This window comes from Oreochromis niloticus, linkage group LG3 (assembly GCF_001858045.2).
Source record: "Oreochromis niloticus isolate F11D_XX linkage group LG3, O_niloticus_UMD_NMBU, whole genome shotgun sequence".
Classification (NCBI taxonomy): Eukaryota; Metazoa; Chordata; class Actinopteri; order Cichliformes; family Cichlidae; genus Oreochromis; species Oreochromis niloticus.
Genome location: NC_031967.2, coordinates 45938165 through 45955609, shown reverse-complemented (window position 1 = coordinate 45955609; position 17445 = coordinate 45938165). Strand labels below are relative to the sequence as shown.

The 17445-nt window shown below is 37.2% G+C and overlaps 2 protein-coding genes across 3 annotated transcripts in view; both read left to right on the top strand.

Moving 5' to 3' along the window:
- Nucleotides 1-2061, top strand: part of LOC102080928 (myosin-9) — a 66067-nt gene extending 64006 nt beyond the window's left edge. The window contains exons 13-15 of the mRNA XM_019354859.2: nt 735-851; nt 961-1051; nt 1835-2061. Of these exons, the coding sequence (XP_019210404.1) occupies nt 735-851; nt 961-1026 (183 nt within the window). The 3' untranslated portion in view covers nt 1027-1051; nt 1835-2061. The remainder of the gene's footprint in view (nt 1-734; nt 852-960; nt 1052-1834) is intronic.
- Nucleotides 2062-7616: 5555 nt separating this feature from the next.
- On the top strand, nt 7617-17024 carry LOC102078292 (M protein, serotype 2.1). 2 transcript variants are annotated; one of them, XM_005460616.2, is made up of 12 exons: nt 7617-7700; nt 8066-8111; nt 8311-8393; nt 9311-9367; nt 10505-10615; nt 10905-11018; nt 11166-11282; nt 11567-11680; nt 11806-11922; nt 12632-12745; nt 12881-12970; nt 16236-17024. In XM_005460616.2, exons 2-11 carry the CDS (start codon nt 8072-8074, stop codon nt 12938-12940), a joined length of 927 nt encoding a protein of 308 aa, XP_005460673.2. In that variant the 5' UTR covers nt 7617-7700; nt 8066-8071; the 3' UTR covers nt 12941-12970; nt 16236-17024. The 2 variants fall into 2 exon arrangements, with proteins under 2 accessions (XP_005460673.2, XP_025761392.1); XM_025905607.1 differs by lacking the exon at nt 9311-9367.
- Nucleotides 17025-17445: the final 421 nt, after the last annotated feature.

The following is a 17445-nucleotide window of genomic DNA, read 5'->3' as shown; positions in this document are numbered from 1 at the left end:
CGAGGGGGGGGGGTTTAAATTGTGACTGATTTATAAAAGTGTTTAGTGAGGTTAGACATCAAGGCAGCCAATGTTTGTCCTCATATGTCCACACATAATCTAACTATAAATATATTTTCTTTTTACTTTCAGTTTTGTGTCATGTTGGTCACAGTGCATTTGACAAACTAAATATTTTGGGGCATAGTAAAGGGTGCCATTACATAGATACTGTAAGTCACTCGAAAGTTTTATTCATTTCTGCGTTCAGTTTGTCAAATTTACATAAATCTTCGATTGCTAGTATTGTTGATTTCATTCTATAACACTGGACTTATATTTCTAGGAAGGTTTGAACTTTGAGAGTGTTTAAACGAGAGAGAAAAGTGATAATGTTCATGCATGTCTGAGAAAAGTGTATAAAGTGTGTAGTGAGGGGTTTTACAGCCTTATAACATTTAAGAATATTATACAATAATTGTAAAAAAGTAAAGCTGACTACTTTACGGATTTCGCCTATTGAGGGATATTTTTTAGAATGTGACTCCCGTGATTAACAACGGACCATTGTACTACATTTGAACACGAGGATACTGAAGGTGCTGCTGTAGCAATAAAGTGTAGATACATTATTCATATGATGCAATACTGGAATTTTGCATTATAACTTTTTTTTCAAGTTGTAAAAACAATAAACCAGCTAAAACTTTGATGGTAAAAAAAAATCAATGTAAACTTCTTTACATTCCTCCCAGCTTGAAGACAACGTAAGTGAAGTCCAGCAGCAGCTGAAGGATGAACAGCAGAGCAGAGAGGAAGCTGAGAAGACTGTGCAGACTCTGATGAATGAATTGGAGAATAAGAACAAAGAGGTGCGTATTCATTACATTAAGATCTACTTATACACCATAATCTTTGTGCGTTTTTCAAGGCTTTACATGTGGTTCAAGAATCCTTTGTCATGTTTCTTTTTTTTTTTAGCTACAAGAGTCCAAGTGTCAGTTTGAGTCTCTCAAGGAGCAAACCAGAAGACAAACAGTTGAGTGAACTGAAAGAAAGACACAAGGAGGAGGTCAGCGATTTTATAATCTACCCTTCAATTCTGTATCAGTGTTCACCTTTAAATGTTTTTTTGTATCAGACTTAAAAAATTTGAGATTTTTTAAGATGATTAGATTCTATTTTCTCTCTCTCTCTCTCTCTCTCTCTATATATATATATATATATATATAGAGAGAGAGAGAGAGAGAAATAGAATCTAATCTAATAATAAAGCTGTCATTAAAGGAAAAACAATGTTTTAGGTAGCTGATGAATTCGGGGGCTGCAATGAAATATAGGTATAAAGATAGAGATTGTTTTGAACTATAAATCATGCAGAGATACCACAGTGAAGTCCAATCATAAAATATATGGAGGTGTCCAAAAAATAAATCTCTTTAAAATTCCCAGATTTTTGCTGACTGTTAAAAAACAAAAAAAGAAAAACTTCCCTTTGTTTTGTTTTCTTCAGCCTATAGTATGTAGTTGTATTGTAAGAGCAGTGCAGAATAATAACTGAGACATGTGGAATATTTACATTATGCTTTGTGGTCAATATTCGCAAAAGTGTTTCCAATAATTTCACTACTGCATCTCTGTGGTCCTCCAAAGGTAAGCTATCACTATGAGTGTGGCTACTAAAAAACAAAGGGTAGAGTCATTGTAGTGGAATTAATGAGCAGAGTAAGCTCACTGTAAGCTACGACTTTTCAAATTCATACCAAAAAATGAAACACCACGGTAATCATTTTCTGAGGGTTGCACTACAAAGATAACTCTGGTTCTTATTGTGCATATTTGTTCTTTGCATCAGCTGTAGAAAACCAAAGAAGAAGCTGAGGAGGCCATGAAAGAATGTGACATTGCTGGAGATGAACATTTGGTGCCATCAAAGCCAGGCCAAGCACTGGACAATGTCTAAAGTACTGATACAAATAATGATGTCATGGGCCAAAAAGGTTCCCCTGAATTTTATTTAACCCTTTAATGCCTAGTGCATCATATTTCATGCATACAGTTTGGTTTTTTTTGCCAGTTTTTGGGACTTTAACATCATCAGTGTGAATCCCCCCCCCCAAAAAAACCCCCCAAAAATAAATGGTATAATACATTTTTATGCGATTAAAGAAAAACAGATAAGCAAATATGATACAAATTAAATGTCATATGTGGAAAGTGAAGTGTGAATTATTTAAACAATTACAAAAAAATTAACAAAAGGAGATTAAGTAAACACTATTTAAAAAAAAAATAGTGTTAGCTTGGTGTCCTCTCTACAGGAAAGGGCAGAGAAGGCAAGGACACCAGAAACAAAATTGCAGACCTGCACCAGGCTGGGAAGACTGAATCTGCAATAGATACGCAGCTTGGTTTAAAGAAACTGCAGTTTCTGTACAGTATGAGATTACTGGGGGAGGAACTTTGTTTCATAATGTTTGTGTATAACAGCAAAGGGGCTTAAGACGTGATGGTTGTTAAAAACATGCAAAAAGAAAGACAAAATGAAAAAATAAAAATAACAAAAAGTGTGTTATTGCACGTAGTGCTGTCTCACTTGTTTCCTGCTTTTTCTTCAGCTGCAGTGCTCTAACATTTCCTGGTCACCTGAGTAAAACAGGTTTATGTTTCTAAATAAAAAATCAAACCAACAAATATGATGCTTGATCTTAAAGACTAAGATACTTTGTGATATTTCCAAGTATTTCCAAATTTTTGGCCTAAACAGTGCCAGAAAACAGGTTTAACAAACTCCACTCAAAACAGATTAAATGTTTGCTTTTACTTTACTTTTAAAATCTTAACAAACAAACAAACAAACAAAAAAGATACAAAAGATACAATGTCACAGATAAATATAGGTTGATTACTTGTAAAACCTAAATCAGTTTTTGATCTACACCTCTGCAGTCTTTAAATTATGTACATTTGTAACACAATGTTGTACATTGTAGGTCAGTTGAAACACTGGAGCTCCTGCACTAAGTGACCCGGTGTCCCACTTTATCTGGCATTCATAATTCCTTGTCCCCATCATCCCACAAACTGGAAGAATGTCCACATTGTATTGGCTCTAGTGAATTCAGCACAACAGGATTCAGCAACCTTTCCTTAGAAGTCAATGTGCCATATGATTGCATTAGCAATAAATGTAATAACGCTCTATATTAACAGTTACACACTATATAGAACAACTTTATAGAATTATATTTGTTCGCAGATGTTGGCAGCTATCAGCTATTTTGAAACAAAGAAAGACACTTTTTATTCATAACAAGAACAGCAAATGAACTGTACAACAGAAGATGCAAATGCTATTTATGGTCTCCTCACAACAATGATAAGAAAAATAAACTGGGCCAATATGGTATGTTTGTTAATACAGAGATACACATGTAAATGTGATCTCTGGTCTCCCACTCAGAGACACAGGTCTCCGAGTGTCCAGCATTCAGACGGCTACCTGAGGACACTCATGTGAGAGAAAATCTGCTAGCAAGAACATGTAGAGCCAAATACTGTCAATAGTGCCCCTGCAATGTTCTGAAGACAGTTAAACTTGTCAGGTAGTGATGTCCAGCAGGTGAAAATGCAAGCTCCATGAACACACACAGCCATGGATTCCAACTGCGTCTGTAGTTCTGCAAACTTTGACCCCGATAGAGTGGAGGTTTTCAGTTTAATCAGCTGCATTTCGATGTCCTCTGTGTCCAGCCAGTTAAAGAGAGACAAATCCAGCTGTTCATTAAAACTTTCTGGTAAGAAAAGAAAAGAAAACATTGGTCCGTACACCTGAAAGTACTGAAAACACTTTGTGTATTCTATCTCGAGTCTACGGATGTATCCATGTACAGTGGCTTGCAAGTATTCGTCCCCCTTGAACTTTTCCACATGAATCAATTTATTGGAATTCCACGTGAAAGACCAATACAAAGTGGTGTACACGTGAGAAGTGGAACGAAAATCATACATGATTCCAAACATTTTTTACAAATAAATAACTGAAAAGTGGAGTGTGCGTAATTATTCAGCCCCCTTTGGTCTGAGTGCAGTCAGTTGCCCATAGACGTTGCCTGATGAGTGCTAATGACTAAATAGAGTGCACCTGTGTGTAATCTAATGTCAGTACAAATACAGCTGCTCTGTGACGACCTCAGAGGTTGTCTAAGAGAATATTGGGAGCAACAACACCATGAAGTCCAAAGAACACACCAGACAGGTCAGGGAAAAAGTTATTGAGAAATTTAAAGCAGGCTTAGGCTACAAAAAGATTTCCCAAGCCTTGAACATCCCACGGAGCACTGTTCAAGCGACCATTCAGAAATGGAAGGAGTATGGCACAACTGTAAACCTACCAAGACAAGGCCGTCCACCTAAACTCACAGGCCGAACAAGGAGAGCGCTGATCAGAAATGCAGCCAAGAGGCCCATGGTGACTCTGGACGAGCTGCAGAGATCTACAGCTCAGGTGGGGGAATCTGTCCATAGGACAACTATTAGTCGTGCACTGCACAAAGTTGGCCTTTATGGAAGAGTGTCAAGAAGAAAACCATTGTTAACAGAAAACCATAAGAAGTCCCATTTGCAGTTTGCCACAAGCCATGTGGGGGACACAGCAAACATGTGGAAGAAGGTGCTCTGGTCAGATGAGACCAAAATGGAACTTTTTGGCCAAAATGCAAAACGCTATGTGTGGCGGAAAACTAACACCAGACTTGAGACTGGGGCGGAGGTTCACCTTCCAGCAGGACAACGACCCTAAACATAAAGCCAGGGCAACAATGGGATGGTTTAAAACAGAACATATCCATGTGTTAGAATGGCCCAGTCAAAGTCCAGATCTAAATCCAATCGAGAATCTGTGGCAAGATCTGAAAACTGCTGTTCACAAACGCTGTCCATCTAATCTGACTGAGCTGGAGGTGTTTTGCAAAGAAGAATGGGCAAGGATTTCAGTCTCTAGATGTGCAAAGCTGGTAGAGACATACACTAAAAGACTGGCAGCTGTAATTGCAGCAAAAGGTGGTTCTACAAAGTATTGACTCAGGGGGCTGAATAATTACGCACACCCCACTTTGTAGTTATTCAATAAAAAAACTGTTTGGAATCACTTATGATTTTCGTTCCACTTCTCACGTGTACACCACTTTGTATTGGTCTTTCACCTGGAATTCCAATAAAACAACCAAATTTCCCCTTGTGGGACAATTAAAGGATTATTCTATTCTAAATTTGATTCATGTTTGTGGCTGTAATGTGACAAAATGTGGAAAAGTTCAAGGGGGCCGAATACTTTTGCAAGCCACTGTATTTCCACGGTGCTGATGCTGCGCTGAGCGGACAGCTCCTGAAGCATTTCAAGTGTTGGAATGTGGAAATTTCAACATCACTTGAAAAAACAACCAGCTAGCAACGTCCCTCTCACCAGTAGGCTAAGCTATTTTTAGCCAATTACAAGTTGAATCTGGTAGTTGGAGTTGTTAGCTAAGATACCGTCATTAAGAAGCGGCACAACTAATGTGTCTACGAGAGCTAATTTGCCCGGCCATTTATTTTTTGATGCACCTTCTCAGATTAATTCGCTGCATGTCGTGCCCAGGGCTGGACTGGGACAAAAAAAGCAGCCCGGGCATTTTGACTACAGACCGGCCCACCAGATATTAAAGCCATAAAGCCTTTGAATATAAAAACAAACACTGTTGTGACAGTGATGTACACTGTCCTGTTGGTATATGTATGATATCTATACATTTTACATCAGATAAAAACTTTTTTTCAGATTCAGATAACTATTTAATAAAAGCTAGACATTTTAAATTAGTACAAGAAAGAAAGGTATTTCTTTGTGCCCCCCTCTCCCTGTTAATGCCCTACCTGGCCCCTGGCAACACTTTGCTAGACCCGCCCCTGCACAGTTACCAGCTGTCAGCTACTTAGAAAAGGATCCTGGTGTTATTTGTCTCTCAGAAACAGTTCATAACTTCCCTTCAACTCATTCATGTCACCTAAAAGGTAAACCTGTTTCTCCATCACCTGTTCAGCTCTGATGATTCAGTAAGGACATCTCCTGGTTTCATCTTCATGTTTCCCTCTCACCACATATCCAAACCGACATCATGACCAGCAGCTTTACAGCTGTGGCTCCAACAAACATCAGCTGATACTAGAAATTAATATTAAATAAATTCTAACAACAACTGATCAAGCTTAAAGGTGCTGCTGTTGTTTAACGTGACATCCGCTGGTTTCCTCTTTCTGGTGCAAAGGGGGAGATAAACAAACAAGAGAGAAAAGCCGATCAGCCGATCAGCTGATCATTGATCAGTTTCTAGAATGAAGTAGAAACAGGAGGGGGAGGGGAGAGAATGAGAGAAGAAGAGGCAGCTGACAGCATAAAGACACAGAATAAATCCAGCTTTTTGTCTTTTTCCATTGTAGCTGAAGTCCGGGACAAACTTTTCACCTCAGTACGAAACGCGTAATATTTTCTCCGAACACAAGACGATTCCGTTTTTTATGGGACGGTTGGCAACTCTACTAACTAACTTTATGAATAAAATAAAGTTCAACATCAGTAACATAGCACCCACCCAGCTGTATAGAAACTCCGTCATGCTAGCTAGCACGCAGTACGAAAAAGTCAGCATAACAAAAATTAACTGCACCTAAACTTGGTTTATATCTGACCCAGATAGACTGCAGGTCATAACTTCTTACCTGAAGTTCAGTTCACCTGACACTTGGACCGGCGGCCGCCTCGGGTCTCTCCTCCTCCTGCCTCCCCTTTCCCTCATCCACCTGCTAGCCTCTGTGGAAGCTCCGCCATAGTCACCACCCAACAACTGAGTTATTTTTACACATCGGCCAGCACCTGGCCAATCCACCACCTCTCATTGTTTATACTGTTACTAAAAAAATAAATAAATCATCAGCCCACAAAAATGAAATTCACCATCGGCGCACCGGACAAATGGTCGGTATGCCCGATGGCCAGTCCAGCGCTGGACTGGCCATCGCGAAGGGTTGGCATGCCCAGGGTTACCAACCCCTGGTCTAGAAGCATGTGGTTAACAAAGAGAGAAAACATGTAGTGAAGCTCAGATGAAGCAGCTGGAATAACAATAATGGGGCAATAGAAAGCAACACCAGGAAGGTACAAAGGCTAACGCACAATAAAACAGACGTAAACTTCAGTTATTATTTATGCTTATTGAATTATCATTATTCAATACCAGTATATCAATATTTATTTACTTATTTATCATTATCAGAAAATACTTTAAACCATTAGAAACATTTTTGCCACATATTAACTTTGTTTTGTTAGTTTTTATTTGTCCTGGAAACATGTTTGTGTGCACAAATGAAACAAAGTATGGACACACTCAAGAAAACACTTCATCATAGCAAGGTCAAAGGACAAGTCCTTAAGTTTGTAATAGTTGCTCAACCAGTCCATATCACTGGCATTACAAGCATTTAATGAAGTTTCCTTTTAACATGCACACTCACATGAACTGATTGTTTGTCTGACAGGCACAAATTCTTTTCCTCATCAGACGTCTGAAGAAACCACGCCTCCTGTTAAACAGGTGAGTGTTTCCTTTAACCAGTGCTGAAGGAGTCATGCTGCACAGCCTCACTCACTGCAAGGAAGCAGATGCATCAGTTTAATTTATGAGGTAAATACTTTATGTTTGGTTGTTTGTATAATTTACTGTATAATAGAAACATAATATGTGTCTCTTTTGTTCTAACTGACAGCCTTAAACTGTTACATTACACAGTGTGTGTGTGCAATGAAGGCCATCTACAGAGAAGAAAAAATAAAAGCATAATTATGCCAAATAAATACGGCCTAATTAACATGAACTCTTGCCTTCTTTTGAGTCAAAACAGAGACAATCATTTATTCTGATCATAGTTAAGTGTTGATAGATCATCAAGTTGATTTAGGATGCTATTTTTAAACATCTACATTTTTTGAGCACAACATGAATGCAGAGGTATGTCTCTTTAATATGATTATTTTCTTCTTGTATTACAGAACAAAATGAGCCTAAAAAGCTGGTTTGGATTTCTGGTCAGCCCAGGTAATCTGACACAAGAATATTCAAATGAGAAGCTCAGTACTTGTTTGTATGTGTATACAAATTCTTCAGAAAACTGCTTTTCTTCACTTACTAAGTTTTACTGGCAGTTGGAAGAAACATTTTTGTTTTTGACATCGGAGATTATTATTATTATTACAGTCAGTTTATTTTGATTATTTTCTTTAATTTTTCACTTCAGAGAATTTGACTTCTTCTCCGGTCATCTGCATCGGTGTTGTCGGTACTGTTGTCTCGGGAGCCGTTCTTCTTGTCAAATACAAGGTAAACAAAAGAAAAACAGTAAGTCACAAATGCCCTTTTCAGTCTGACACAAATGTAATAAGCTATATGAATAACCTTTTTAATAATAACAATATTTTCTAACATGTCTGATAATGAGAGGGACAACCCAAGTTAATTAAGACTTTATAAGAATCAAACTAAACACTAATCAACGATTACCAACTTGGTTATTGTTTTTTGATAGAGCAAAAATGAAAATAAGACAGCTGACATAAATTCAACTGAGGTTTTGAGCTGAAGAGAAACAGAAAATGAAACCAAACATATAAGTAAACAATGGACATTTCTTCTGTGTACTTCAGATGAAGAAAGAAACAAAGAGAATTGCGTGTTAGAGGGAAGTCTAACCTGAACAACAAGGTTTAGTCAAAGATGAATCAGAAGCACAAAGCCAAGAGAGCAACTCAGGAAAAAGACAGGGGGAGGAGAGATAAATGAACATACTGCACTAAAACTGTAAATATGAATGACAGTCATGGCTGTGAGTAAAGATAGTAGGACAAACTTAGAAAAATGCAGAAATAGATAACACAATAAAATTACCAACCATCACATTGAGACTTTGTTGTAAAGCGAACACAAGTTTTTAGAGGTGTTGCTTTGTTGACTTATGACAGATTGTTTCATTCTCTCTTTAGTGCCACTGATGTCACATTTGTGTGTACAAATCTACACAAAAGTAAAGGTGCACTGATGAAAACATTTTTCATAGTATGGTTTACCATGGTGTACTATTTAATGTGCATCAGGTGAACGTAAGACACTGCCATCAAGTGTAGTTTCATTCGCATGTACACTAAAAGTAAACCATTAAAAAAGCATAAAAATCCACTTGCATAAACTGAAACAACTTCCTCGACATGTATGTACTGAGCTCCTTATCTGTTTAAACACAGAAAACACAAGCTGAACTCAAGAGGAAGGATGAAGAGATTGAGAAGCTCAAAAATGAGGTAATTCTGTATAACAAATTATTGCACTGTTCTGATCTGGAGGGAGTGCCCAGGGCAGATCCAGGACACAGTGGAAAGACTACATGTCTCTACCATCTTGGGAGCTGCTTGTTGTTCCCCAGAGCTGAAGCAGGGAGCTGGGAAGAAGGCGGTCTTGGCTTTCTTGCTTACTCTGCTGCCCCTATTCTACAAGCCTGGATGAGCAGATGAAGATGGATGGATGTGATAATATGTCACTGCTCTCTTCATTTTTGAGCTGAGACAGATCGGCAACTCTTCCCCCATTTACTATGTAGCAATTAAGTTAAGGTCTAGGAGTATAACCAGTATGACTAATGTAATATTGATCCTCTCCACTGTGTTTGTTTTTGTTAGCTGGAGAGACTTCAGTGGCTGAGAAATGACACAGTTAAGGGGTAGGGCCCACAACAGAAGTTCACCAAGCTTACTTCTGCTATCAAAAGGATGGAGAGAGTAAATCTCAAATACACACAAACTTGCTCGTACAATGCCAGCGCCATTCCATTAAGTTTGTGGTAGATCACAACACAAGTCATCTCAAGGGACTTATATGATGGGGAGGCAAAACCACTTTAAGAATGAAGCCTTTGTTAAAAGCAGAGTGAGGATATACAGCAACGTTTACTGTCTCTTCAGTAGGAAGGCAAAGTAAACAAATCTCTACATGAATTAATAAATCTCCAAAAGTTGAATCTGTTCATCTGGACGTAGCGTTTTGTGGGAGAAACCTTTTGTCACTCATCCAAGTGACTTCTTCAGTCTCAGCTGACTGCAGGTTTCCCCAAACCTTATAAACTGTACATTTGCATAATGACTGAACCTGCAGTCAGCTGAGACTGAAGAAGTCACTTGGATGAGTGACGAAACGTTTCTCCCACAAAACGCTACGTCCAGATGAACAGATTCAACTTTTGGAGATTTACTTTCCTGGATGATTGAGAATGCATCAAGACGATAAATTAATAAAGATTTTATACATTTCTAGAACCAAATCATGTCATCTGAAGGTGGGTTGTAGGGAAAGGTCAAGATCTTTAGGTGACCCTGGTATTAGAGACACAGCAGAAATACATTTTAAGCTTAATACAACAACATGGTTCTTCATTTATTTTTCAGTTGGAGGAAAATGTAGACTTAGACAGGCTACAATCACTCTGTTCTAAGAATGAATCGTTGGAGAAAGACCTGCAGACCCTGAAGACAGAGCTCGAAGACAGCCAATCAGAGGTTATTGTCTTTTATTTCCTTTACCTCTGTACATTCAGTTTGATTTCAAGTTATATCTCAATGCACTGAATATTTTTATACGACCCCATCAACCTCCTTCTAAAAGAGGACTAGAAACAACAACATTTAGCTATTCTCTAGTGCTAAGATTGTTGCCAATCTTTACCATCAACATGAATGCTTGTTAACCAACCACCTGGCTTTCAGGGAGCTTTCTTCACTTTAGTTAACAGTCAACTCAACTGTAAACTGATTTCTCATTTTCAAATAATGTTTCCTTTTGCCAAAGTTAAAAGACAAAACTGATGAAGTCATGAGGCTCTGTGCTGAGAAAGACAGGAGCACAGAAAATGAAAAGGAACTGCAAACCATGAAGCTGAGGATTGAGGACAAGAATAAAGAGGTACACGATTTTGAGGTTACTTAGAATCATTCAAAGTGAGTACTCTTACTCACAGGACACACACAGCAGATAGTGGCTAAAACATTTATTTCAAAACATTAAACAACCTGAAACCACCACAGCATAAAACATTTTCTGCTTACTCAGCTGAATGATGAAGTATCAAAACTAGAACATCTGCTTAATAAAGAGAAGCAGAGGAGGAGCGATACTGAGATGGAAGTGCAATCCCTGAAAACAAAGGTGGAGACCAACAATGAAGAGGTAATTTTATTTTCATGTTTCTTTTTATTATTACATTAACCTATTACCTTATATCTGTTATTTGATGCATTCAGGTTTGAATTTTACTCCAAATACCAACATTTTGGAAGATAATATATTTTAGCCGCAGTTTCTCTCTGGAAATGTCTGTCTCTATTCAATGTCTTTTTTTTAAAGATCATTACTGATGTTTACACTAATTACATAAACTAAAATAATCAGGTTAAATATTTAATATTTGATTTGTTCAGTTAAATGTGTTCATTGTTTCTCTTTCCCCTGAGTTAAAAGAAAAAGATGCTGAACTCTTGAAACTCCGAGCTGAGAAAAATAGAAGAGAACAAGATGTGAAGGAGCTGCAGACCATAAATAGGAAGCTTGAAGCCGAAAAGAAAGAGGTTCATATTTTGTTCCTTAGACTTAATGTCTAATATTCTAATGCACAATGAAAAGTTGACATGCATTTTCTTGTGTAATTATGTTGTATGCAAATGTATCTCTACCATTTTCCCTCTCCTCCCAGCTCAAAGATGAACTAGCTGAAGTTCAACATCAGCTCAGGGAACAGCAGCAGAAGAAGAAAGATGCTGAGATAACTGTAGAGACACTGAAGAAAGAGCTGGAAACCAACAGTACAAAGGTTATTTACTTCAGTTTTTTCAATTTTTAGTATTTTTTCAATAGCCCATTACATAATACAGTACCGACTTACGAATACCCCATTTAACGAAAAATTCATTGTATGAAGGCACTTAACAGCAATATTTCTGCTTGTTTGACCGCCCGTGTAACGAAATCCGCTGGCTCTGATTGACTGAGCCTAAAATGCCCACAATGCCTTCCGAATCACGTGACAACCCCCTTGGCTTTCGTACATGCTCTTTGCTGTTCCACGTGAACGACGTATTGTTGTTGCAGTTAGCAATTAGCCTATAGCCTATCGTTGACTAAGAAGGCGCGATGGGTGCTTCGACTTACGAAAGACCCACGGGAAAGAATTAATGTTATAAGTCGGGGTTCCACTGTACATTCTGTTACATCGATTCTGTGTTAACTAATGCTTTATTAATCTGTTATAATTTCTCTCTGGAACCAACGATCTCTGTTCGCCACACATTTTGTTTTTAAAATTAATGTTGATAATTTTAATGTTGTCATTCATTGTTATTATTTTTTGATGGCCACTGCAAGTTTGTCTAAAATCTGAACACAATACCAGCTTTATTCCATGATTTTCGTTGGTAAATATGTTCCCTATCATAGTTGAACTGAACAAATAGATAAACTGCACAATACAGAAACTTTTCTCTTTCATTAAGAATGACTCTGATGCTTTCCTTTTCTCCAAGGTCAAAGATTTAGAGGCTGAACTCTTCAAGGTCCGTGCTGAAAAAAATAGAAGAGAACAAGATGTGAAGGAGCTGCAGACCATAAATATGAAGCTCGAAGCCGAAAAGAAAGAGGTTCATATTTTGTTCCTTAGACTCAATGTCTAATATTTCTAATGCACAATAAATAATAAGTTGACATGTGTTTTTTTCCCATCACAGTATGTAATTATGTTGTATGTACCTTTACCATTTTACCTTCCCTCCCAGTTAAAAGAGGAAGTAGCTAAATTAGAGCAGAGGCTTGGGAAAGAGAAGCAGAGGTCCTGAATGAAGGAGCTTGAGACCAAAGGCATAAAGGTTTGTATCTTTAATTTAGATGCAATCACCAAGGTCTTCATTACTGATTTTTCACTGAAAGACAAATGTATTAAAAATAATACAAATTTCACTTTGGAAGTTCATCAAACTATCTTTAACGTGATTTTAGGAATTCTCTGTTTTCGTGCATGGAAATATATTGGTTTTATATTTGTACTTTTAAAAAAAAAATTAGTTTCCCCCTTTTCAGCCTCTCGGTCATTTGTACATATAGTAGGTCCCACCCCACTTACATATGTTCAATTCATTATTATTGACTACTTTTTGATTTTTACATCATTTTTTTTATATTATACTACTTAGACATAGACAGTAGGGCTGTGCGTCAGAATGGCCCTTTAATCATGCCAACTTGCATACTATAAAAAGTGGCTGTGTGTATTGCAGGAGATGACACACTGTTTTATTTCCTTCTATTTTTTTTGTTTGTTCTATTTTGTTTTAGTTATTTGTCTGTCGTAGTAAATACCATTATCATTCACGTATTGAGAGTGTTCCAAAAGTTATATAGTTATAACTCAGAGTTTATTCATTTATTTTGAATTGATAGTGTCATGAACAGTGATGGGAATAACGGCTTTCCTAACGGCGTTACTTTTTTCAATAACGAGTAATCTCACTAATTACAATTCCTATCGTTACAACGCCGTTACAGTTACTAAGAAGAAAATGCAGTCCGTTACTATTTTTCAGCAAACAGACGGTTGAAGCTGTGTTCAGCTTACCGCATCTTATATCAGTCACATGGAAGTAGCTGACTAGGTAAGTAATCTGGACGCTACAGCTTTAAGCAGCTGCGCGCTCCCGCGGATGGTAATCATGATCGCTGTCTAGCACCACACCTGGAGCTCAGGGGGCAAAACAATCGCATGAGTGCTGCTGTTTGACTGAGGAAGAATAAAGTAGTCGTGGTAAGCCAATCACATGACCACTTAAAGACAAAGCAACAAGGTGACATATACCAGTTTTTAAATTGTGTCGATAGGCCACGTAAAACCAGAGTCATGATAAACAAGATATACGCGGCGTTTTTTCCTCAATAGTTTCGCCACGTTAGCACTAGCAAGCACTCTCTGCTTATGAGCAAAAAAAACAAAACAAAACAGGGGGAAGTTTTAGGAGTGACGGAGAGAGAGAGAGAAAGACAGCAGAAAGAGAGAGAGCGAGTTTTGAGATGTGAGAGATTTGTGACGTTTAGCGTGTTTGGGGTGTGTAGTTAATGTGTTGTCTTGTGTAGTTAGTGTGTAGTGTTGTGGGTAGTTTTGTGTTGTGTGTCAGAACAATGAGGTGACTGCTTTCTCCAGCAGTGTTGGTCAAGTTACTTGAAAAAAGTAATCAGTAACTAATTACTGATTACTTCCCCCAAAAAGTAATCCCGTTACTTTACTGATTACTTATTTTCAAAAGTAATTAATTACTTAGTTACTTAGTTACTTTTTAAAAACACGATTTACAACCTGAATAGGTGATAAAGCGATAGATCTTTCAGCCCAATTCTACTTTTTCTGCACAATCCATCATACAAAATGTAATCAAATGGAAAAGTCTCTTTTTAAAACTTTAAACTTTAAATCTTTTAACTTTATGCATCAAGCAAAAACTTAATTATATGCAACATTCTCTGACTGGAAGAAATTTGTTTAACATTTAAACCTATTTTCTGCACATTCCAGCACATAAAATAAAATAGTTTTTTGTGTTTACACTCACTCTTTCAAATAGATGCAAGTAAAATACAGCAGAAAATAAATAAAATCAAAGACTAGCGGTCCTGTTGCTCTATTTTCACCTGTAAAGCAGGACTGGGGTAGGCGGAGGTTTACCGTGCAGGTGTGCCGCAGCGGTCAGTGGAAGAATCCACGAGTTTCTCTGTGAATTTCCCATTACGTCGTAGCGCATTCGGTGCTTGCTTGGAAGTTTAGGGGTTTTTTCGCTGTAAAAAGAAGTTTTCTTCCCACGCACAACGGACACTAATGTTTTTGTCACTTTTTATGGAATCAAACTCAAAGTAAGGTCAGTACTTCCACGCTTTAAACGCTGCATGGTCATACTCTGTCCTGCACTCGATATATTATCCATTGTTGATCTGTACACAGCTGTTGTCACGAACGTCGCACTCGCTTACGTCACTGTCATGAGACATTCTCGCAAAAAAATCACGGTTTTAGTAACGCAGTAACGCAGCGTTCCTACGGGAAAGTAACGGTAATCTAATTACCGTTTTTGCAATAGTAATCCCTTACATTACTCGTTACTTGAAAAACAGTAATCAGATTACAGTAACGCGTTACAAGTAACGTGTTACTGCCCATCTCTGGTCTCCAGGTAGAAACAGCAGTGATACACCTGCTGCTGTTAGACCTGCAGGTATCAGGCTGTGATGTTCTCCTTTATAGTGGACAGAAATTATTTTTTGGAGTGGCACAAATAATTTGTGTGGCATCTTAACAGCTGATTGTTCTGTAAATAGTTTGAAATGGTTATTTTACAAAAGGGTAAAAGGCAAATGGATGCAAATAACTTTGTTGTTTGCAAAACTTGTGCATTTTAGATCAATTGTGTTAATACAGTATGTCAAAATGAAAACATGACTGTAAATTCAGGCACGTGAGGTTGTGCTGAAAAGAATGATACCAAACAAGGCAAAGTAAATAGTTTTTAAAGGTAAAATGTGGAGGGAAAATCAAAAGTAGTAAATAATGGCCAATTATACCCTGGACCCCACAGGGTTAAACGTTTTTTTGTTTTTTAAAGTAACGCAATAGTTACTTTTCAAGTAATTAATTACTTTTAGAATATTGTAACTCAGTTACTAACTCAGTTACTTTTTTGAAGAAGTAACTAGTAACTATAATTGAATTACTTTTTCAAAGTAACTTGCCCAACACTGGTCATGAAACCATCCTAGAATTGACCATGAGAACGATAAAGTTACCTGTGTTTATCTCTGTATTGTTTTATTGTACAGCCCAGAATTACACTGCACTCTTTCATCTTTGAATACTTACAGCCAAGTTAAATGTTATACATCTTGTAATCATATGCATCATAACATGGATTTATGACAAATTATGTTCTGGGTGTGAAAAGTGAAGCCAATTAAGCAAAGTTTGTTCAACCTATATTAAGTATAATGACCAGCAGGGGGAGACTACTGTGCAAATAAATGTACTCAGCTGTAACTTATGTAGTCATTCATTACAGATTAACCTTTCTTTTTATATTTCCTTCTCTCTCCTTCAAGTTTGAAGATAAAATAACTGAAGTCCAGCAGCAGGTAAAAGATGAACAGCAGAGGAGAGAGGAAGCTGAGCAACAAGTGGAGGTCCTAAAACAGGAGTTGGAAATGGAATTTACTTAACATGTGTATCTTTGTAAAATAGATGCATTATTAATTTATGAATTAACAATGCATTTTTATTTTGAACATCCATAATAAACAAAAGCCAAATTTTAAAATAATGAACGGAATGTGCTCTAAACACTTTTAGAGAGTTGTTTTATAGTCCTGAGTCTTTACTAGCCGATTACATCGGTATGATGTCATAGGCTGTGGATATGGTTCATATAGTCTGGATCTAAAATGCTCAAATTGTTTCCTCTTTGTTCCTAAACCTCTCTTTGTTTCGTTTTCTCTGTATATGTCATACTATCCCAGCACTAAAGTAGAAAACTTGAAATTTGTAGTGTTTTTTTTTTTTTTAAATTTACATTAAAATATGAAAAATATTTGTAAAATAAAAGCAAGCTGTGACTAAAAGAGATCCAGAATTTGTGTCAACTACAGACAGACAGAGCTGTTTCTGTGGCTGGCATTTTACCCTGAATTCTGTTGGCTCGCTGGTCTTAATTTCAAGGCCATGTTCACAAACAGAAAACGTCATAAATATAATGATTTCATGGTTTGATATATGTATTTGTAGTGTATGGTTGATGGCTGTATCAATTTGTCAAATGTGGCAAGCATCAGTCAGCTCTTACTGTGTATTTATATTAATTAACAATCATGGCAATACTGTTGTGACTATGACAGCAGGAGAAGTTAAAGGTAAATATTTGTACTAAAAACATATATATAAAATCATTTAATTGTTGAAAAATATAATGTAACTTCTTTGTATTCCCCCTTTTTTGTTAAAAAGAAGAAAAAATATAGTTAAACAGTATAGTTTTATACATGCAGCTGAAAACCATTCACTCTGGAGCTGTTCATCCACACACCAGCAGCAGGGTCCCTGCACAGTTGAATTAACATAACACCATGCATTGTTTGCACAAAAACAAACACATACGATAAATGTTAGTAACAAAATAGATAAGTACATTTTTACAAAAGACTTTCTGTCATTGTCCCACAGTCCTCTTGTGCTCACTCACTGTGGATGTGCATCTGTATGTACATAGTGGTACATGACAGTATGTACAGATGGTTTTTTTTCTCCAGACCTAGATGG

Excerpts from the sequence above, each read along its gene's own strand:
- LOC102078292 (XM_005460616.2), top strand. The coding sequence starts at position 8,072 with ATGAGCCTAAAAAGCTGGTTTGGATTTCTGGTCAGCCCAG. Across the intron at positions 10,616-10,904 it reads TCGAAGACAGCCAATCAGAG|TTAAAAGACAAAACTGATGA; the intron begins GTTATTGTCTTT and ends CTTTTGCCAAAG. Across the intron at positions 11,283-11,566 it reads TGGAGACCAACAATGAAGAG|TTAAAAGAAAAAGATGCTGA; the intron begins GTAATTTTATTT and ends CTTTCCCCTGAG.